The 23,103-nt window shown below is 49.5% G+C and overlaps 1 protein-coding gene across 4 annotated transcripts in view; it reads left to right on the forward strand.

Moving 5' to 3' along the window:
- The first annotated feature begins 6,573 nt into the window (after positions 1 to 6,573).
- The window catches only part of Plekha6 (pleckstrin homology domain containing A6), a 180,927-nt gene continuing 164,397 nt past the window's right edge, over positions 6,574 to 23,103 (forward strand). For all 4 annotated transcript variants that reach the window (XM_045159087.1, XM_045159094.1, XM_045159099.1 and 1 more), the window contains exons 1-3: positions 6,574 to 6,650; positions 13,111 to 13,187; positions 20,531 to 20,588. In XM_045159087.1, coding sequence (XP_045015022.1) covers positions 20,551 to 20,588 — 38 coding nt within the window. In that variant the 5' untranslated portion in view covers positions 6,574 to 6,650; positions 13,111 to 13,187; positions 20,531 to 20,550. The remainder of the gene's footprint in view (positions 6,651 to 13,110; positions 13,188 to 20,530; positions 20,589 to 23,103) is intronic.

Raw genomic sequence — 23,103 nt, forward strand, 5'->3', positions numbered from 1 at the left:
GTCACTGACTGCCTCTACCCCTAACACATCCTGAAGCAGGCCATCCTCATATTGTGCCTGTATATTGCAGTAGCTTCCTCACTGGAATCAGATTTTACCCTATTCCAACCCTATTCCAAACAGCAGCCAGAATGAGCCCCTAAAAAAAAACCATTGTCTGCTAGGCACGGTGGTGCACCCCTTTAATCCTAGCACTTGGGAGGCAGAGGTAAGAGGATCGTCTCGAGTTCAAGGCCACCCTGAGACTACATAGTGAATTTCAGGTCAACCTGGGCTAGAGTGAGACCCTACTTCAAAAAACCAAATAAATAAATAATAAAATAAATAAATAGAAACTATTGTCATGGGGGCTGGAGAGATGGCTCAGCAGGTAAAGGTAGTTGCTTGCAAAGCCTGCCAGTCTGGGTTCAATTCCTCAATAGCCACATAAACCAGATGCACAGTGGTGCATGTGTCTGGATTTTGTTTGCAATGGTAAGATGCCCTGGCGTGCTCAAACTCTCTCAAACACACTCTTTCAAAAAAAAGAAAAAAATAGGGGCTGGAGAGATGGTTTAGCAGTTAAGCGCTTGCCTGTGAAGCCTAAGGACCCAGGTTCAAGGCTCAATTCCCCAGGACCCACGTTAGCCAGATGCACAAGGGGGCGCACGCGTCTGGAGTTCGTTTGCAGTGGCTGGAGGCCCTGGCGCGCCCATTCTGTCTCTTTCTCTCTATCTGCCTCTTTCTCTCTCTGTCTGTCGCTCTCAAATAAATAAATAAAAATGAACAAAAAAATTAAAGAAAATATATATATATTTTAAAAAGGTGCTTACTGGGCTGGAGAGATGGCTTAAAGGTTAAGGCCTTTGTTGACAAAGCCAAAGTTTTCAGGTTTGATTGCCCAATACCCATGAAAAACCAGATGACCAAGGTGGCATGTATGTCTGCAGTTTTTTTGCAGTGGCTGGAGGCCCTGGTCCACCCATTCTCTCTCTCTCTCAAATAAATATATAATTTTTTTTTGAGGTAGGGTCTCACTCTAGCCCAGGTTGACCTGGAATTCACTATGTAGTCTCAGGGCCTCAAACTCATAGTGATGCTCCTACCTCTGCCTCCCAAGTGTTGGGATTAAAGGCGTGTGCCACCCCACACCTGGCAAATAATTTTTTTTTTAAAGGTGCTTACTTGAAAAGCTGCCAGCTGGTATTCAGTTCCCTAGCCACCGTGTAAAGCTAGATACAATGTGGTACATGCATCTGGAGTTCAAGAGATCCTGGCACCCTCCCCTGCCACACAATAAAAGTAAAATGAAATAAAAACATTGCCATATCTTTCATGCCACTCCTACACTCTGTCCATTCGGTATAAAAGCAAAGAGCCTAACAATGGCCTGGCCTGAGCTGGCCTCCGGGTGTCCCTCATTACTCGCTGCCTACTCTGTCCCGCGTTGACCCTCTGCTGGCCACCCTGGCCCCTCCATGTTCATCAAGGGCACTCCTGCTTCTGGCACTTTCTGTTTACTGTTTCCTGGAATCTGCTTCCCTACCATCCATGGGGATTGCTCTCTTTCTTCCAGCCCTGTCCAAAGGTTGTTCATCTTAGAGTGATCTTTCCTGATGACCCTGAGTAAAGGGCTAATGAAGAGCAGCAGTCGCCTTCCCCTCTGCTCCCTGTCCTCGGTCCCTTTTCCTGTCTTCTGAGACTATGTGCTCAATGCACCTGCACTCTGTGATCGCAGGGACATTGTGTCTTATTCTTCTCTGAGTGTCCTGACTCACAGACATGGGTAAATATCTGTGGACTGAACATAATTAAATCAGCTGGCTGTAGGCCAAACCTCAGAATTCTACGTCCTCTGGCTACACCTCCAGGAAGCTAGATTTTTATAACAAACTTTCCTCTTGCAAGTCCTTAAAACAGCGTCACTTTAAGCAACTAGTCAGCCTGGGCTTCTTCATATTTAAGCAATTACATCTTCGAGGCCAGTGGAGGCAGCCTATCTTCCCTTTGCTTCCCACTTCCTGTAAGAAAATCATCAGGGGCCAGCGACCTTGCTGCAGGTGAGCGTGGCCATTAAAGACCAGCACTCCACAAAGCCATTCTTGTGCCGGTTCTTATCTAGAGCTGCAGAATGTGTCATCTTTTCATAACCCTGAGCCTCCGGCCAAGTGTGTTTAAGTGAGAGAGCCGAGGTTGCCACAGAGAGTTTTCTGATGATTTTTTTTTTTTTTTAATTTTGATTTTTCGAGGTAGGGTTTCACTCTAGCTCAGGCTGACCTGGAATTCACTATGTAGTCTCAGACTGGCCTGGAACTCACAGCGATCCTCCTACCTCTGCCTCCTGAGTGCTGGGGTTAAAGGTGTGCGCCACCACCCCAGGCTGATCGTGATTTTTTAGGCTGAGGCTTGGTTCCAACTCCACCTTGGAAATACCACAACTCTGGTGCTTTCCCTGAATTCTCCATGGGGACAGGGTGGACTTTGGACCAGATGGTCAACCAGACCTTTCTTGACCTGACTTTGTGGTTTTCTTAAAAGAGGAGGGCTCCAATTTACTGCTTCCTAGAATGTGTGCTTTCCCAGTATACCAGACAAAGGTGTGGTGGCTTTTGTGTGTGTGACTTTTGTATCAGGACATTTTCAGTTGTTAGGGACAGAGCTTAAACTAAAACTGGCCGAAGCAAATAAGGGTGGAGATGGGCAGCCATGGAAATTCAGTGCGGGAATGTCTTCTGGCCAACTGGGTGCAGGGTACATGGGAGGCCAGGAGGCCTGGGCTCTCTTCATCTACAGCTCATTTTTCCTGTGTGGGGAATTGAACATGGGCCAGTGGGCTTTGCAGGAAAGTGCCTTAACCACTGAGACATCTCTCCAGCCCCAGAATAACTTCTAAATATTACTGATATATTTTATACACTTTGTTTTTTTTTTTTGGTTCTTCGAGGTAGGGTCTCACTCTAGCCCAGGCTGACCTGGAATTCACTATGTAGCCTCAGGCTGGCCTCAAAGTCATGGCGATCCTAGTGCTGGGATTAAAGGCGTGTGCCACCATACCCAGCTTATTTTATACATAGGCTTTATTGTCTTCTAAAGCAATGAACTTTGCTGTGGTGGGGGACACTTCTGACTCTATTGCTAAAGCACATAAGGTTTTCATTTCATTTTATCTTTTTTTTTCAAGGCAAGGTCTCATTCTAGCCCAGGATGACCCAGAGTTCACTCTGTAGTCCAGGCTGGTCTTGAACTCATGGTGATCCTCCTACCTCAGCCTCTAGAGTACTAGGATTAAAGGTTTTCATTTTAACATACCAATCCTCCCCATCCCTACTTTTCCAGGTAATTTTGAACCAAGAGTTGTTTTTATTTGGGGTTTTCATTCGTGTCCTGCAGAGCTGTGGCTCTTTTGCTAAACTACCGCTACCATCTGTATCAATATTAACCAAGACTGATAAATAAGAACTAGGATGTAGGCTGGGGATATGGTGCAGTGACAGATCACTTACTTAATGTGCAAGGCCCTGAGTTCCAATCCCCAACACTACAAAATGCAAACATACATACATAGTTACTAATGGGGACTGGAGAGATGGATTAGTGATTAAGGCACTTGCCTGCAAAGCCAAAGGACCCAGGTTTGATTCCCCAGGACTCATATAAGCCAGGTGCACAAGGTGGTGCATATGTCTAGAGTTTGTTTTCAGAGGCTGAAGGCTCTGGCATCCTCATTTTCTCTATCTCTCTCTCCCTCTCTCTCTCTCTCTCTCTCTCTTTCTCTGCCTCTTTTTTCTTTTCCTTCTCTCAAATAGATAAATAAATAAAATTTTTTTTTTAAAGTTCAGGATGGATGTCTCATTTCAAATAAGAAAAAAAATAATTCAAAATAGCTACTGAACTTTCTTGTTTAGCTAAGCATTACTAGGATCTCCAGGCTAGATTAGAGATTAACTAGGACAGCGATCTTGTGAGGAGGTCAACAGGAACAACCCCCCTCCTCAAAGGCCACAGTGAGGTCCTCCATGTTTTCAAATAAGTTTCATTTTATCCCCATTTCCACCCCCTGCATCCCAGGCAGCCGCCCTTACTGGTTGCTCAGGTTGGGCAGGGAGTGCGCTGCTTGTTGGTATTTTCCCTTCAAGCATCTTGGCAGCTGTCCTGGCCGTTTAGATCCTTGGATAGCACCGAGGCCAGGTTGGGTGGCTGCGCTTTATCAACAGGATGAGTCTCACAGGTGTTTCACAAGTCGGCTCCGGGGCCCTCCCCCTACCTTCCACAATTCAGATTCCAAGGGCATCTATCTTCTCCCCCAGGCTTCTCAGATGTGGCTGGATTTACTGTCCAATGCGGCTTTTTTTCTGCTGGCGACGTGTAGGATCTGAGAAGCAAGAAGAGTTGAGTCTACTTGCTTTGCTTCTCTTCTCCACCTGAAAAAAGGACTCCGTGTAGGTCTGGTCGTGAAAACCAGTCTTCATATGTTGGCGGAGTTCCCTCCGCTGTTGGAGGCAGAATGATGCAATGAGAAAGGCCTTGGACACAAGTGGGGCAGGTCCTTCTCAGCCACCACTTGGCCCAGGAACCTTAATCAGCCTCTTCTCTCTCGCCCCCTCAGTTTCGTATATTTAACATAAGGATTGGCCCAGAAGGTCCCAAAAGCATGTTCTAGGCCACCATCTATCCGATGTCTGTACATCACACTTTCCAGGTTAGACTGCTCAGATACTGAGAAGGCTCCCTGGCTGTTCCTCCCCTAGTCACACTTTGCTGTTGCTGATGGTTTTGTTCCACATGTCCCTGCCTAAGGTCTAAAATTACAGGATTATGACTGGAGTTAAGAACTATGGCCATTCAAGCATTAGTCAGCTCTAAGTCCCAGGCAGGTGCTGGAGCTATAAAGGTGAGTAAGATGGAGCCCCCCCACCTAGAGAAGCACGCCGCACAGGGAAGGAGAGAGAAGAGTACATGCGTCATTGCATGGCACTGTGGTCAGCCCTGCTGTGGTGTTATGCATAAGGCTCCATGACACAAAGAAGATGGACATAGAAATCTGGGGTGAAGTTCAGCATGGCCTTCTGGAGGAAGTGGCACATTGGGCACACAAACGGAGTTACCTGAGTGGAATGGGAGTCAAACGTCTTAGACTTGGGGCTGGAGAGATGGCTCAACGGTCAAGACGCTCACTTGCAAAGCCTATGGACCCAGATTCAATCCCCAGTACCCGCCTAAGGCAGATGCACAAGGTGGCACATGCATCTGGAGTTCATTTGCAGTGGATGGATGCCCTGGCATGCCCACTCTCAATCTCTCTCCTTGGAAATAAATAAATAATACTTTTGAAAAAATGCCTTAAACGACTTCCCAAAATGTTATGTCTGCTTAGTAGATATTTGCCACGTGGCACAGCCTTTCCTTCAAAGACAGGCATTTTTCTCCCATTGTATAATTAGTTAGCCCTTGGGGCTGGCATGTGGGTTGGAACAGTGGTCACACACCTGGAGCCCTATGAGCAGGTCTTGAGTAGTCTGGGAAGCTGCATGGATCCCAGCTTCGACAGACCTGGAGGCAGCAGAGGGTGGGCTCTGTTAATACCATGTTTTATACATCAGTGTTTAGAAACCTGCACAGAACACAGCCTCACCCCCTTCTTGTTCCCTCTCCATTGCTAGTGTGAGCAGATGGGGTGAAGACACCTGAACGGCTGAGACAGGGTTCTGAATACGACCCGTAAGTCACGGCAGGCTTCCTGGAGGAGGTGCTGGGCGGGGAAGGCGAAGACTCGCTTGACTCGTTCGGTTGGCATCTTAGCAGGGAAGGGCCTCCTAGGTCCCCGGAGCAGCTCGGGGCCCGGCCGGCCGCGCCACCATCGGCGCGTTCGACCTTTGTTCCCCGCACTGACCTCCCACCAAGTAGCCGCGGGCCGTTCACTTCCCGCTGGCGGCGCGGCGCGGCGGCTGGTCGCGTCCCTGGGCGCGAGGACTCGCGGCTCGGCCTCGGCGCCCGGTTCCCTGCGTGCGCCGGGCGCGGGTGGTGGTGGGGTGGGGTGGGGGGCCCCCCGCTCATCCCGGAGCCGCCGATCGCCGGGAGCCGGCGCGGAGAGGCCCCGCCTCCGACCCCCGCGGTTCAAGTGTAGGCTCCGGGCGGCGGCGAGCCGGGGCCGCACCTCGGCGCAACCTGCGGGGCTCCGGGGGAAGCCAGCGTCGGGGAGCAGCCGGGGGCCGGGCCGGGCGCTGCCCGTTAGCAGCCCGGGCAGGGCGGGAGGAGCCTCCTAATTACTCCCCGCGCTAATTGCCCGTCCCTGAACTTCGGGAGACGCTCGGCGGAGCAGCTCGGAGGCGAGGCGCGCCGCAGGCAGGCAGGCAGGTGGCGGTGTCTGGGGCCCGGGGCTCCCGGCCCCGCCGCGCTTCCCCGGCTCGCCGCCAGCTCTGTCTTCAGCCCGGGAGGCCAAAGTCACCGCCCGCCGCGGGGACCACGCGGGACCCCTTCCCCCCTCCCCCGCCCCGCCATCGCCGCCTCGGGGAGGCGCAGAAAGTGGGGGCGCCAGCGTGGCGCCGGGGAGCGGGGACCGACGGCCGGAGGGGCTGCGGGGACACCGAGATGGCCGATGAGATCGACTGGCTGGACTTGCCAGGTCGGTGGACCTACGGAGTGGACCGCGGAGGGAGAATCTTCTTCATCAAGTACGTAGGTCTCTCTCTCTCTCTCTCTCTCTCTCTCTCTCTCTCTCTCCTTCTTCCACTTTTTCTTTAAAGTTGCCCTACTTGAAAGGTTGGCAGGGTTAGGGGCAGGCTGGAGGGTGCAGGGAAGGGGGTAGTTGGAACAGCGAGCATGACTAATAAGTTTATCAGGATACCTGTTTGAATGTGACTCCCGCCTTTTCCTCAATGGGTCAAAGTCCAGCTTGCCCTTCCCTGGGCAGGGCAGGGCAGGGCTGGGCAGGGCAGGGCAGGGCAGGGCAGGGGAGGCTGACCGCACAGGCCGCAGCACCACAGACCAGCCCAATGCCCAGCCTGGAGTTCTCGGAGCTCTTACGTTTAAAAGGGTTTCCTTCCCACAGACCTTCCCAGGGGGAAGGACTTGGGTGAAGTGACAACTTGTCGAGAGACCTTGTCACGGCTACTCAGCTTCTGGAATTCCGTCACTCCAAAATTCAGTGGGTTCCGGACGGCAACTCCCCCCCCCATTCAACCATTTCCCGGGTCTGTGGTCAAGCGGCAGGAGAAGCTGGGGGTGCTCAATGCTTGTAGCATTCTTTAGGGAGAGAGACTTAACTGCTCCCAGTGATAAATTAGCACTGTCCTATTAATTTCATAAACCAAATGGCTGTGGCATAATCTCATTATAGCAAAGTGGCCCTGCTCAGTCTGCTTTTGGCCGGCTTCTCCTTTACAGTCATCTTTTGCCAGGAAAGAAATCTCCCAATGATATAGCAAGTCTAGAAACACAGCAGCCTGGACTGTTACCCACACTTGGCAAGATTTCCCTTCCTCAAGGTAGCTGCTTGCTCAGAGAACATTAGAATGGAAGGGAATCCTGCATTGTTTCCATGGGGACCCCCGGTCTAGAGAGATGGAAAATACTTGTCTAAGACCAATTGTCAATCACAGCTCCGTCAAAGCCTGGCATCTTTGGACCTGGGCAGGCAATGATTTCGCTTTGGCGTTTCTCACTTTCCACACTTGCTTAGGCCCTTCTTCTGTTGCTATCACTACCATTATCCATAAATGATGCTGTAATTAGATTATCTTAGAAGTCATTGCCTCTAAAGCTGTTGCTCCTAGGTTAGGATCCTAAGTAATGGAATTTCTCCAGGATTAAAACTGGAGTCCCTTCCCTCAGTGGCTTGAGACTTTAAAAGTCCATGAGAAGGGCTGGTTGTGGTGGCACACACCTTTTAATCCCAGCACTTGGGAGGCAGAGGTAGGAGGATCGCTGTGAGTTTGAGGCCACCTTGAGACTACATAGTGAATTCCAGGTCAGCCTGGGCTAGAGTGAGACCCTATCTCAAAATAAAATAAAATAAAATAAAATAAAATAAAATAAAATAAAATAAAAGGCCAAAAGAGGGTTGGAGAGATGGCTTAGCAGTTAAGGCACTTCCCTGCAAAGCCAAAGGACACAGGTTCAGTTCCCTAGCATCCACGTAAAGCCAGATGCACAAGGTGGCTCATGCATCTGGAGTTCACTTGCAGCAGCTAGAGGCCCTGGCATGCCCATTCTTTCTCTCTCTCAAATATGTATATATATATATATATATATATATATATATGTATATATATATATATATAAATTTGGTGGCGAATGCATCTGGAGTCCGTTTGCAGTGGCTAGAGGCCCTGGTCTGCCCATTCTCTCTCTCTCTCAAATAAATAAAATATTTTACAATAAATAATAAATAAATAAGTAAAATGAAGACGCATCCAAGAGGCTTCCTGAAAAAGCTGATTCCTGAATGATCCTTCCCAAGGTTCCTATTGCACGCTTGGAAGAGGCCGGAGGGTGTGAACTTACGCTGTGCTCTTCTTCCTCCCCAGTCTTCTCTTTGCCTCCCAGCTTCTTTTCCCTTTCATTCCACAAACTCTCGCTGAGCATCTACTTTAAGCTCCAGGCTTTGCCTTTAAGGTAATCAGGAGAAAACCTAACATAATATGACAAAGCCCAGAGGCATTTAGTTGTATGGTGCCATGCGTGGCACCGTGGAGGAAAGAACTAAGCCCCCTCAGAAAGACCAATCAGGGCCTCCCAGTAGGAATGGTGGGCTGCTACTGGAGGGGAAGGGAGGGGAAAAGCACAGGGGTCTCAGGCAGTGGAGGCCTTAGGAGGAAGACACTGACAGGCGAAGGACATAGGCTGCCTAGAACGTTCTGCGGGGCACGGTAGAGATGGAGTGGAGGCTGTGGGGCTGCGGAGGACGTGATGTCAGACAGCAGGCATGAGGCAGTGGGAACAAGGCCTGGCGTGTTAGGTTCAGGGGCTGAGACTCGAACCTGCAGCAGAGGAGAAGGGTCAGACCTGCATCCTGGAGGATCCCTCTGGCAGCTGCAGGGGTGAAGGTGTGAGGGCTGCGTGAGGGGCGGGTGGGGTGGAAGGCTCCAGGTCCACGGAAATGGGTTAAGGATGCCACTGTGGAAGATGGAAGTTGAGACAGCTGGTGGGGCCTGAATTAAAGCCCGGAGAGCGGAGGTGAAGGGGTGGGAGGGAAGAGGGAAGTCTTTCGGGGTAGGGTTGAGAGAAGGGGTGCCCATCTTGTGCTGATTGTTGGGGAGGTAGAGTTCAGCATGCCCTGCTGGAGTTTGACATATCAGGACTAGGGGAAGAAGAGCCCATGTGAGGAGGAGCACAGGTTCAGAGGGGGGGTGAATGCTGAGTTTGAGGGCCCCGTGGGATGAATAAGGGGATGTGTAGAGCTGACTATGCAGGCTGGCGTGGAAGAGAGAGGCTTGGGTGGGTGGGTAAGGGGATATCTGGGAGATGGGACCACCCAGAATGTGAGGAAGGGGACAGAAGGATAGCCAGTCCATGTCATCATTTAAGGAGAGGGTAGAGGAATGAAACCAAGGGGGTCACAGAGGCGAGAAGCAGCCCTAGGTTTGGGGGGGGGTGCTTATCTCTGAGACGTAGAAGAAGGAGTTGGAGAAGGAAGAAGGAAGGAGTGGTTATCAGTAGCGAACACAGCAGAAAAACCAAAATGGCCAGAGGCTGGGAAGTTATTGGACATAGGAATGTGGGAGGTGTGTCCTCAGTGGTTTCGGGGGAGGCTAGAAACAGGAACTAGACTAATGTGGACTGGTAAGCAGGGTCAGCTGGAGGGACTGGACTCCAGGAGGTGTAATGGGCTGGCATGGACAGGAGTGCCCACAGGAAGCTGGAGCTGAGAGGGAGACAGGTGGCTGTGACCACAAGATGTGGACAGGAGTAGAGAGGAAGCCATGAAGCCATAGGGAGATGCAAGGTTGTGATGTAGGCTGAGATGCTCAGTAGAATAAAGCATTATAAAAGATAGGGTGAAAGCTGGGCATGGTAACATATGCCTTTAATCCCAGCACTCGGGAGGCAGAAGTAGGAGGATCGCCCTGAGTTCGAGGCCAGCCTGAGACTACATAGAATTCCAGGTCAGCCTGGGCTAGAGTGAGACCCTACCCATGTGGAGCCTTGGCCTCAAGGGAAGACTAATGCTTCTCTAGTGTGGAGACAAGAGTGAAAATACAGATAAGACTCCGAGTAAGTTTGTAGTGGAAGATGTATTGGGGAAGCCTAATGTCTTCTTTATTTCTGTGTTCAAGAGATTAAAAAGAAAAGATGGGCTGGAGAGATGGTTTAGTGGTTAAAGTGCTGGCCTATGAAACCTAAGGACCCACGTCCAATTTCCCAATACCCACATGGAGCCAGATGCACAAAGTGGGACATGCATCTGGAGTTCATTTGCAGCAGCTGGAAGCCCTGGCATACCCATTTTCTCTCTTTCTCTCTGCTTGCAAGTTAATTAATTAATACTTTTTAAAAAGAAGCTGGGCGTGGTGGCGCACACCTTTAATCCCAGCACTTGGGAGGCAGAGGTAGGAGGATCGCCGTGAGTTTCAAGGCTACCCTGAGACTACATAGTGAATTCCAGGTCAGCCTGGACCAGAGTGAGACCCTACCTTGAAAAAACAAAACAACGACAACAACAAAAATACTTTTTAAAAAGAGGTAAACCAGGCATGGTGGCACATGCACTCAGGAGGCAGAGGTAGGAAGATCACCATTAGTTCGAGGCCACCCTGAGACTACAGAGTAAATTCCAGGTCAGCCTGGACCAGAGTGAGACCCTACCTTGAAAAATGAAAAAAATAAAACCAAAATAAAATAAAAAGAAGTAAGACCAGCTGGCACTGGAGTGTGAAGCGGGGGTGTACCTGGTATCAATGTTAGTGGGGGACACTAGGACACGTTATAAATGGCTACTGACTGAGGACCCCCCCAAGAAGGGCCCAACTCCCACAGAAGACTGTGGATTGGCTCTGACACCAGCCCTCCCGGGCCCAGCTTCTCCATCAGCCCCCAGTGCTGGAGTGGAGGCACCCCTCAGCTGGGTTGTTCTAGGTCAGGCTGACAAGGGAAGTGGGTGGGAGGAAAGGAGAGAGCTGAGGGCTGTGGTGGGAAGTCATTCTGCAGTGAGGTTGCCTGTGACAGCCAGGTGAGATGGGGTGGAGATGGAGAATGGCTGGAGGAGCAGCCCTTTGAGGGAAAGAAGCAGGGCCACCCAAGAGGAACCCAAGTCAGGACCAAGGGCACTGGCTGAGCGTCCCTCATGTCCTTCCTCTTCCTTGCCTACCTCTGCCAGCCAGAAGCAAAGCCCAGGCCTGAGGCCCCATTGTTAGAGGTCTTCTCCAATGGCCCCCAGTGGCTCCATGGTGCAATGGTCACTAGCCTGCGACTTTGTTTCTTCTCTTCAACTAGAAATCTCGTTATATAGCAGGTGTCCATCCTCAGAGAAAAACTAATGAAGTTAATAGAAAAAGAAAGGGGTGGGGGCTGGGCATGCTGGTACACACCTTTAATCCCAGCACTTTGGGACAGAAGTAGGATTGCTGTGAGTTTGAGTCCAGTCCGGTGAGTTCCAGGTCAGCTTGGACTAGAGTGTGACTCTACCTTGGAAAAAGGGGCGGGGGTGGGTGGGGAGCTTGGCACTGGAGAGATGGTTCAGTTGTTAAGGTTATTGCTTGGAAAGCCTAACGACTCAGATTCGATTCCCCAGTACCCACATAAAGCCATATACACAAAGTGGTGCATACATCTGTAGTGTGTTTGCAGTGGCTAGAGGCCCTGGCATGCCCATTTTCTCTCTCCTCTCTCTCCCTTTGTAAATAAGTTAAAATAAAAAATAAAGAGGGCTGGAGAGATGGCTTAGCGGTTAAGGTGCTTGTCTGAGAAGGCTAAGGATCCAGGTTCAATTCCCAGATGCACAAGGTGGTGCATGCATCTAGAATTCATTTGCAGTGCCTAGAGGCCCTGGCACACCCATTCTCTCCCGCCCCTCTTAAATAAACAAATAAATTAAATACTTTAAAAAAGAAAGGGGAGCTGGGCATGGTGGTGTACGCCTTTAATCCCAGCACTCTGGAGGCAGAGGTAGGAGAATCATTGTGAGTTCGAGGCCACCCTGAGACTACATAGTGAATTCCAGGTCAGCCTGGGCTAGAGTGAGACCCTACCTCGAAAAACCAAAAACAAACAAAAAAACCATCACTGTAGACACTCAATATTCACCACACAGTAATGACCACCTATTCTATCTTAAAAAAATTGTTTATTTATTTATTTGCAAGCAGAAAGAGAGAGAGAATGAGAATGGGCACACCAGGGCCTCTAGCCTCTGCAAATAAACTCCAGATGCATGTACTACTTTGTACATATTGCTTTATGTGGGTACTAGGGAATCAAACTCCCTAAATTGTAAGGCTTTATAGGCAAATGTTTTAACTGCTCAGCCATCCTTCCAACTCAACCCTCCCCCTTTTTTTTGAGGCAGGGTCTCACTGTTCTCTAGGCTGACCTAGAACTCACTCTGTAGTCCTAGGCTGGCCTCAAACTCCTAAGTGTTGGGATTAAAGGCTCACACCTTTAATCCCAGCACTTGGAAGACAGAGGTAGGAGGATTGCCTTGAGTTCAAGGCCACCCTGAGACTACATAGTGAATTCTAGGTCAGCTTGGGCTAGAGCGAGACCCTACCTTGATAAACCAAATAAGAAGGCCTGTGCCACCACTCCCAGCTCAGTGAGGATCACGTCTTATCCATCCCAGAATCCCAGAAGCTAAGTCCTCCCTGCTTCCCCTGCTTGACTTCCACAGGCCTCTGTGGAGAAGGACATTCCTTCCCCTGTGGTGTCACCGAACATCTAAAGCTGGGTTACATTCCTGGATATGGTGCCACCGCGGTCATTTTATGTGTCTGTGTTTCCAGTGGGTTGTCGTATGTTCTTCAAGGCCAGGCCAGGGGGTCAGACATTTCCTACCCATGACTCCTCGAATCATCTCTGAAGTATGCACTCGAATAATGCCTAGCTCAGGTGGTGAGCGTAGGTGTGTATCAGGAGGTGGGTCCTCTGCTCAAGGAAGCCGTGCAGAAACCTGACTCTTCCTTGTTGGTCTTTCTGTAGTGATGAGGAAAAATCAACCAGCTGGTTGCACCCTGGTACGGACTCACCCATCCAGAGTGGACACACCTCCAGCCCAGGTAAGGAATTGCCTGTAATCAATGAGGAAATAACAAGTTGGGGTGGCCTCAAGAGCCCTTGGCCCCAGCTCTGCTCCAGCTTCCTCTTTATTTGTGGGTACACTCATCCTAACCACTAGACTGCCCCTGGGAGATAATGAAGACCATCTCGGGGTCTCTCCAAAGGTCCACCCCCATTAATGTCTGGGACAGATCTTAGAGGACACAGATCTTATTCCTCTGTCATCCTTCAGCCCAGTTTCAAAGTCACCTCTGGCCTGAGGGTTCTGACTTGGACAGATCTTGGTTTCTGTGTTGTGTACCAGGGCACACTTCACCTGTGCTGTCTGGCAAAGCTGGCATTAGTCATGTGTGCTGGACTATGGAAATGTGGTTAGCTTACTGTGGAATGGGGGTTAATTTTATAATTATTTTATTTTTATTTATTTTATTGTTTGTATTTTTCCGTCTTCTCTTTTTTTCCCTTTCAAGGTAGGGTTGGCTTTGAACTCATGGAAATCCTCCTACCTCTGCCTGCCTCCTCAAGTACTGGATATTTTTTTGTGGGGGGGATTCAAGGTAGGGTCTCATTCTAGCCCAGGTTCACCTGAAACTCACCATGTAGTCTCAGGGTGGCCTCGAACTCACGGAGATCCTCCTACCTCTGCCTCCTGAGTGCTGGGATTAAAGGCGTGTGCTACCACACCTGGCTATTTTTGTTTTTTTAAGGTAGTGTCTCACTGTAGTCCAGGGTAGCCTTGAACTCACAGAAATCCTCCTATCTCTGACTCCTAAGTGCTGTGATCAAAGGTGTATGCCACCACGCCCTGTTTTTTTTTTTTAAACTTTATTTTTATTTATTTGAGTGAGAGAGAGAGAGAGAGAGAGAGAGAGAGAGAGAGAGAGAATGGGCATGCCAGGACCTCCAGCCACTACAAACTCCAGACACATATGCCCCTTTGTGCATCTGGCTAATGTGGGTCCTGGGCAATGGAACCGAGATCCTTTGGCTTTTCAGGCAAATGCCTTACCACTAAGCCATCCCTCCAGCCCCTATTTTGGTTTTTTGAAACAGAGTCTCACTCTAGCCCAGGCTGACCTAGAAATCACTTTGTAGTCCAGGTTGACCTCAAACTCATGGCAATCCTCCTACCTCAGTCTCCCAAGTGCTAGGATTAATGATTTATTTTTGATTATTTTTGCATGTGTGTATGTGTGTGAGCATGTGGGTAAGTGCATGTGGAGGCCAGAGGTTGATGCTGGGCTATGCCTGGAGTTTATTTATAAATAATTATAAGTAATTTTAAGTAATTGGGGAGAGACAAAGAGAAAGAGGCAAATACAAAGAGAGAATGGGTGCACCAAGGCCTCTAGCCACTGCAAACGAACTTCAGATGTATGTGTCACCTGTGCATCTGGCTTATGTGGGTCCTGGGGAATCAAACGCGGGTCCTTAGGCTTTGCAGGCAAGCGCCTTAACCGGTACACCATCTCTCCAGCCCTATGCTTGCATTTTACGTGGGTGCTAGGGATCTGAACGTAGGTCCTCATGGCTTGCAGAACAAGCACTTTACTGACTGAGTCATCTCCCCAGCTCCCCTTCTTCTTTCCTATGAGTTCCTTCTATTTTCTTTCTTTTCTTTTCTTTCTTTCTTTCTTTTTTTTTTTTTTTGTGACTCACTGATTTTAATTAGGGTTGCTTACATGAACGTTGGTGAGGAGGAAGTGGTTATTTACTGGAGCCACTTACTGGTGGCTCCCTAGCTGAAGAAAGTGATTCCCGGCTCCTAATAACCATTAACTGCCTGTAGCTCCTCTGGAAAGTGGTGGGGCCTCAGGAGCCCCGCCCCCATGGAATGCTGATGGACCCAGTCTGTGTCTTGTGCAGGTAATGTGAATTCCTGAGTGCAACAACTATATTGCTTCCAGAAAACCGTGCTTTACTGCCCTTCTTCCCATCCTTCAGCTCTTATATTCATCTTCCTCCCTCCCTCCCTCCCTCACTCCCCAATATTCCTTAAGCACTAGAATGATGCAGATATCCTGTTTAGGACTGAATGCTTACAGTCACTTAGCCTTAGCACTTTGACCACTCATGAGTCTGTGCATTAACTGCTGCCCCTGCAAAAAGAAGCATCTCTGACTGAGGCTGAGAGCAGCTCTAATCCATGTGTATAAACACAGGTATTTCGAAGGCATTTTGGCACATGCCTTTGATCCTAGCACTTGGGAGGCAGAGGTAGGAGGATCGCTGTGAGTTTGAGGCCAGCCTGACCCGACAGAAAAGGTGTTTTGACAGCTTGTCCATTCAGCTCAATAGTAGTAGCTTCTATGCTAGGGCCTATGACTTCTGGAGCCGTGGGCTTTAGACTAGGTTGACAGTAACGGGCATAAGTTACCTTCTGTGGAGTGGGCCTTACATCCAATCAGAAATCTGTTGGTTACTCCCATACCAGTCATACCACTGTGGCATCAGTGGGCACATCTTGCCTGGCAGGTTGGTATTATAGTATGCAGAGTCCAGAGCTGGGTAAGATCAGCTTGACGTATCTCCACCATTGAACATCGTGAAAGCTAGCCAGCAGGGAGGAAGCTTCCAGCTCAGCTCCAGATTGAAATCTCTGTCCTGCAACCAAAGCATGTGAGTCTTCAGCGTCAGGGTCTTACCATCTAGTTCTGGTGGGTGACCAAGAGAGTGGTAATTGCTTATGTTTGTTTTGAGGGGCCTCAGAGGCCTCCAACAATTCACAGGGAGATCTCTAACCACTGGCACTGGGATTTTTGTTTAATATATATGTATATATCTATATCTATATATTTTTTTTTCTGAGGTTGGGTCTCGCTCTAGCTCTGGCTGACCTGGAATTCACTATGTAGTCTCAGGGTGGCCTGGAACTCACAGCAATCCTCCTACCTCTGCCTCCTGAGTGCTGGAATTAAAGGCGTGTACCACCCTGCCCGGCTTGGGAATTTAATTTTAATCAGTTTAAATGTCAATGGCTCCTGGCAGCTATTGGAACTCCTTAGGCTGAAGAGCAACAAGGGAGAAAGGAACCAGGCTGGCACTAGTTTCCTCCTTGCCCAGTGGGAAAGATGGGCCACATACAGGCAACAATACATAATAATAAACTGCCAGAGAAGGCTTCAGAATGGCTGGGCAAGGTGGTACCCATCTTTGATCCTAGCACTTGGGAGGCAGAGGTAGGAGGATTGATGTGAATTCAAGAGCACCCTGAGACTACATAGTGAATTCCAGGGTTGAAGCAAGACCCTACCTCAAAAAACAAAATAAATGAAAGAAAGAAAGAAAGAAAAGAAAAAGGCTTCAGAGGAGTGCAGGGGTGAAGACCCAGAGGCCTTGGGTACTGCAAGTGAACAAAAGGCCTTTCTCTCCGAGGAACCAGAAGCCAGCGGCAAGAGGACGTGTAAACAGCACCATGGGGCATCCATCCCCTCCCATCTCGGGAGGCCTGTATCTGACTAGACACCAGCCTTGGTTACTGTTGCAGTCGGCTTTACATTGCTGGGATGAACCTCCAGACCAGACACAGTTTCTGGGAGGAAGGGATTTATTGAAGCTTACAGATCAAGGGAAAGTTCTAGAGCAGCAGAAGAAACTGGCCCCTATTCACAGGTCCCTGCAGAGAGAGAAGAGCCACAACTATAAGCAAGCACACTTCAGAAACTCCAGACAAAGCCCCAACACTCTGCATATCTTTGGCTGGAAATTCCAGATCAGGCCCCACACCTTAGAGCTGGGCCCTAGGAATCGCCCACAGTGACACCTCCTCCAGCCAGGCAGCTGGAGATCTAAGTGACAAGCTTTAAATAAACTCCTGAGGGCTGGAGAGATGGCTTAGCGGTTAATCGCTTGCCTGTGAAGCCTAAGGACCCCGGTTCGAGGCTCGGTTCCCCAGGTCCCACGTTAGCCAGATGCACAAGGGGGCGCACGCGTCTGGAGTTCGTTTGCAGAGGCTGGAAGCCCTGGCGCGCCCATTCTCTCTCTCTGCCTCTATCTGTCTTTCTCTCTGTCTGTCGCTCTCAAAAATAAATAAATAAATAAATAAATAAATAAATAAATAAACTCCTGAAAGTATCGGGATGCATCCATTTAAACTGCCACAGTTACTCACGAGGCATAGCTGGAACCATCGGACACACGGGGTCCCTAAGGGTTCGAATTGCCGGGAGCCTATTTCTTTTAGATCTGGGCTCAAATCATATTTCAGCTGAAAGAAGCGTCAGGGACCATGGAGTCCAGCTCTTCCATCTTAGGGGAGGAAGACTGGTGAGCAGAGAGGAAGTACCTGACTTATAAATATTTGACTAGCACGTGACGTGGGGTTCTGGTGAAAGGCGTGTGTTCTGGTGGGACTCGGCCTCCGCTCCAGTAATGAATGGCTTCGCTTGCCGCCAGTGTGGTCTGGGGCGGGGTGGGGGTGGGGGGCTTGGCTTTTGCATCTGCCTAATGGGAGAGGGTTGTGAGCCACACAAGGTGGCAGCACACTTCCCTTAAGAGAGCAGGCACCAAAAAGGGGAGCAGGGTAGCTGTTGCCACTGGCATTTCCAACTCGCAGCGGGCCCTCTTGCCCCCAGCGCCTCTGCTGGCTACTTCTGCTGGCTCATGGTGCTGCCTTCAGGGCCTCATCTGTTCACACTTGAGAGCAACATTGTCTTAGGTAGGACCTGGAAGACGCCAGAGATGCCCCGGGACCCAATTCTTTTCCTTATTGGCTGTGGTCAACTGGTTATCCAAGGCTGGGAAGGAGTTAAGGTGCCCCTGAAGCGTGCCAGGAGGGCAGCTGCCTGAGTGGGCACTCCGCCTGGACAGGAACATAAGCACCCTTGGTGTTGCCCAGGCAGAGAGGGCAGCATGGAGGGAAGTCGCTAGCAAAAGGCAGGGGCAGAATCCACGCTGGCCACTTTCCCAGACACATCACAGTGGTCGGGTTATTTATGATTCTGACCCAATGGGGATCCCTCTACTTGGGGAGGCTGCCAATCCACACCCTTCTGAATAGGAGCGTCCTCCCGCAGGGACAGAGGGGAACAAGTAGCATTTATGGAGCCCACACAGAGGAAAGAGTGTAGGCTTTGGAGGCGGCAGGCCAGTGCTGATAACTCGGAGCAGACACTTCCTGTGTGACCTTAAGCATGCTGACTGACCTGTCTGGGCCTCAGTTTCCTCCCCTGTAAAAACATTTGGGTCGACACCATTAGGGTGCTGGGCTTTCCAGCAATCCACTAAGGAGCAGCTGGTGGTGTCGTGCCTCTGGGACGAGTCCTGGACAGGCGCTGAGCACGGGAGTGTCCTGTTCTGCCACTGGAGCGTCGGTGGGGATATACAGTCCCTAGACAAGTGAAGAAAACAGGTGAAGAAACAAGCAGACCTGGGGCTGGGGAGATGGCTCAGCTGTCAAAGGCACTTGCTTGCAAGCTTGCCAGCCTGAGTTCAATTCCCCAGAACCCACGTAAAGCTGGGTGCAAAGTGGCACGTGTATGTGTAATCCCAACATGCCTGTGGCAATGGGCGGTGGAGCCAGGAGAATCCAAAGCTCATGGGCCAGATAGACTGGTGTGTAAGAAGCAGCAAGGATGACAAGGTTGAGGCTGGAGAGATGGCTCGGTGGTTAAAGGCGCTTACTTGCAAAGCCTGATGTCTTGGGTTTGATTCTCCAGTACCCACGTGAAGCCAGATGCATGAAGTGGCACAAGTGTCGAGTCCATTTGTAGTGGCAGGAGGCCTTGGGGCACCCATAATCACTCTTTTTTAATATTTCATTTATTTATGAGAGAGAGAATAGGCACAACAGGGCCTTCAGCCACTGCAAATGAACTCTGGATGCATTTGGCTTATGTGGATCCTGGAACGTCGAACCGGGATCCTTTGCTTTGCAGGCAAACGCCTTAACCGCTAAGCCATCTCTCCAGCCCCCATAATCACTCTTAAATAAATAAATATATTTAAAAAATAACAAGGGACACCCTTTTTATTTATTATTTATTTGCAAGGGGGAGAGAGAGAATGGGTGTGCAACTGCAAATAAACTCCAGAAGCATGTGCCACTTTGCACATCTGGCTTTACACGGGTGCTGGGGAATTGAACCCACACTCTCAGACTATGCAAGCACGTGCCTTTGACAGCTGGACTGTCTCTCCAGCCCAAGACCCTGTCTTCAGCAAGGTGAAAGGAGAGGACAAATACACTGAAATTGTCCTCAGACCTCCACATGAAGGCCGTGGCAACACATAAATCCTGCACATATGCAAATAATACTCATAGTAAAGGTAAAAATGATAAAATATCAATGAACCACTCTGCCAACCACTCTAGAACAGAGGCTTGCCTCTATAGTTTTGCACATAAGTGTATGGGCAAGTCAGGGTCTCTGGTCAAGGCACATTAAGGCCTGTCTAGCTTTATATGGGTGGCTGGGGAATTGAACCAAGGTTGGCAGGCTTTGCAAGCAAGTGCCTTTAACCGCTGACCCATCTCCTCAGCCCTCTGTCCCATTTATTTTCTTTTTTTCTCTCTTTCTTTCCTTCCTTCCTTCCTTCCTTTCTTTCTTTCTTTCTTTCTTTCTTTCTTTCTTTCTTTCTTTCTTTCTTTCTTCTTTTTCTTCTATTTTGCCTTTTGGAGATAGGGTCTCACTGTAGCCCAGGCTGACAGGCTGACCTGGAATTCACTATGTAGTCTCAGGTTGACCTTGAACTCACAGCTCAGCCTCCCGAGTGCTGGGATTAAAGACGTGCATCACCACGCCTTGCCTCCCATTCTCCTTTCTGAACATTTCCACGGATACCTTTCTTCAGAGGGGTTATTGAAAATTCAAAAGCAAGTTTCTCTGTTTTCTGTGGCCAATTTCTCAGGTCCTCAGTGGTTGGGATTCAGAGGCTTGTGTTCCAGTCGATCGTGGGTGCTAATAGCTTGTGAGTCCTGGGTGAGTGACTGGCCCCCTGGTCCCAGCCTGGGCTTCTGTAATCTGAGGGTTAGGAGAACCTGAGGACCCTTCTAGGACAAATGAGTTGTGGGCTCGCTGCTATGTCTTGGGGTCTGGCCCAGTGCACATGCTCAGAACAGGTTTTGGGGGGATGACTGAGGAATGCCATCAGGCAGTGATGAGTCTTATCACTGTTTTCCATCTGCTCACTGTGAGAGGAAGTCCTTATCCGTGGCTTTCGCTCTCCTTAGTTGCTGCAAACTTAGATGCTAGAACTCACGGGCACAATGAGGTTCAGTGGTTGCTTGGCCACCGTGGCACGTGCTCCCCACTGTCAGGAGGACGGGTGAGTGCGGGGCGGAGCTGGAGAAAGGCTATTTCCTCCCCTTTTCATCTCATCTTGGGCTTTTGCCTCCACACAGGTTTGCCCAAGGGCTGGGAGATGGATTCCACCCAGGAGGGAGCTGTATACTTCATCAAGTGAGTAGCGTGTCCTTTCTTTCTTTTTTTTTTTTTTAAAGTTAATTTGAATTTTCATTTATTTGGTGTTTTGAGAGTCTTGTTCTTTTATTAAAATAATTTTTAAAGTTATTTTTATTTATTTATTTAAGAGTGACAGACAGAGAGAAAAAGAGGGAGACAGAGAGAGAGAAAGAGAGAGAGAGAGAGAGAATGGATGCACCAGGGCCTCCAGCCACTGCAAATGAACTCCAGACGTGTGCGCCCCCTTGTGCATCTGGCTAACGTGGGTGCTGGGGAGTCGAGCCTCGAACTGGGGTCTTCAGGTTTCACAGGCAAATGCTTAACTGCTAAGCCATCTCTCCAGCCCGCGTGTCCTTTCTGATGTCATCTTTGCTTCTGCTTTCCTCCTGTTCCTCTTCGAGAGGAGAAATGGCTGAAGGGTCTTCTGGTCTGTTCCCCAAGGCATTGCTGCTGGTTCTGTAGATGGCCTGGGGCACGGAGAGTGCCAACTCCTAACACAAGCGTGTGTCTGTGCGTTTGTGTTGGTCTGTTGATGGCCGGTGTTAATAGTAGAAAAGTTTCTGGGGGATGGGCACGGTGGCACATACCTTTATTCCCAGCACTCGTGGAGGATCACCCTGGGTTCCAGGGCAGCCTAGGACTCCAGAGTGAGTTCCAGATCAGCCTGGGGTAAAGTGAGACCCTACCTCAAAACACCAGAAACAAAGACACAAACAAAAGCAAGGGGAAGCCCTTTTGCAGATGTGATGATTGGAGAGTGGCTGCCCTGTGGCTCTTCCAAGCCATGAGTGTTCTCTGAAGTCAAACCCAGACCCTTCTTGCTTCAGTTCCAAACTGCTTCTGTTCCTAGAATTCTAACAGACGCCAGTTTGATCCTCCACACTACCTTTGTTGTTGAGATCGCTTACTAAACACTTTGCTAATGTTGCTTCATTCTTCTATCTTTAAAAATGTACCCCCTGGGGCTGGAGAGATGGCTTAGCAGTTAAGCGCTTGCCTGTGAAGCCTAAGGACCCAGGTTCGAGGCTCGGTTCCCCAGGTCCCACGTTAGCCAGATGCACAAGGGGGCGCACGCGTCTGGAGTTTGTTTGCAGTGGCTGGAAGCCCTGGCGCGCCCATTCTCTCTCTGCTTTTCTCTGTCAAATAAATAAATAAAAATAAACAAAAAAATGCACCCCCTAAGATGGCGTGGGTATGGTCCCACCCACTTCTGCGGCCTTTTCTCCCACAACTGACCTGCTATTTTGACCTTCAGATTTTCTTCATCTATCATGTCCAACCTGTCCCTACAACAGGACCTGTATGCATACTGTTCCCCATTTCCACACGTGTGGCCTGTGCTTTTCAGCTGGTCCAGGTATCGTTGCAGAGAGGCCTTTTCTGATTGCTCCATCTGGAGCTCCGTCCTCTCCTTAGCTGTTTTGTTTCATCACACTTGCTAGTACTTAAAACTTAAAAACAAATATGTCTTTCTCCTCCTCCTCGTCCTCCTTTTTTTCCTTTCTCTCGCTCCCTAATCTCTTCTTCCTCCTCGTCTTCTTCCTCTTGGGGTACTGGGGACGGAGCTCAGGTCTCATGCATGACAGCCACGTGCTCCACCACAGAGCCACTTGTGAACTAATTTATTTAATTATTTATTTACAAGCAGATAGAGAGATAGAAGAGAGATAGACAGAATGGGTGCGGCAGGGCATCTAGCCACTGCAAATGCACTCCAGATGCATGCACCACTTTGTGCATCTGGCTTTATGTGGGCACTGGGGAATTGAACTTGGGTCATTGGGCTCTGAAGACAAGTGTCTTAACCACTGAGCCATCTCTCCAGCCCCCAACTTTATTTATTTATTTAGTGTGTGTATGGCCATGTGTGCCACAGTGCCCATGTGATGTGGGGGTGGTCAGAGGATAACTCTAAGGTGTCTGAGCCCCACCTTGTTTGAGACAGGGTCTCTTGCCACTGCAGACAAACTGCCAGCTTGCAAGTGAATGCCACACTAACTGGCTCATGAGCTTTGGACTCTGGCTCTGCCTCCCATTGCTGTAGGTACATTGGGCATGGGCCACTTTGCATCTGGCTTTATGTGGGTGCTGCAAATTGAACCTGGGCAGGCAGGCTTTGCAAGCCTTTAATCACCGAGCCACTGTTCCAGTCTCAAACTTGTTTTTGCTGTTTGTTTAGTTTTTTTTTGAGGCAAAGTTTCTCTCTAGCCCAGACTGGTCTTGAACTTACAGTTCCCCTACCTCAGGTTCCTGAGTGCTGAGATTTCAGGCATGAGCCACCACACCTGGCTCTTGAGTAATTGTGTTCTGCCAGATAGTCCTTGAGAATAGACTTTGCCTACTTTGTTTTCCACTGTCCTGGAATCTTCCTGATACATGATTGGAGCCCAATATTTACTGAGACAGAAGAATGAATGGAAGAAAAACATTGGGATATAAATAGCAGGAGTATGGATTCAGTCCTCTCCAGCTTTCTCCTGGGCATGCCCCTGGTCACTGTATGTAGATGTGA

The sequence above is a fragment of the Jaculus jaculus genome, chromosome 1 (assembly GCF_020740685.1).
Source record: "Jaculus jaculus isolate mJacJac1 chromosome 1, mJacJac1.mat.Y.cur, whole genome shotgun sequence".
NCBI lineage: Eukaryota > Metazoa > Chordata > Mammalia > Rodentia > Dipodidae > Jaculus > Jaculus jaculus.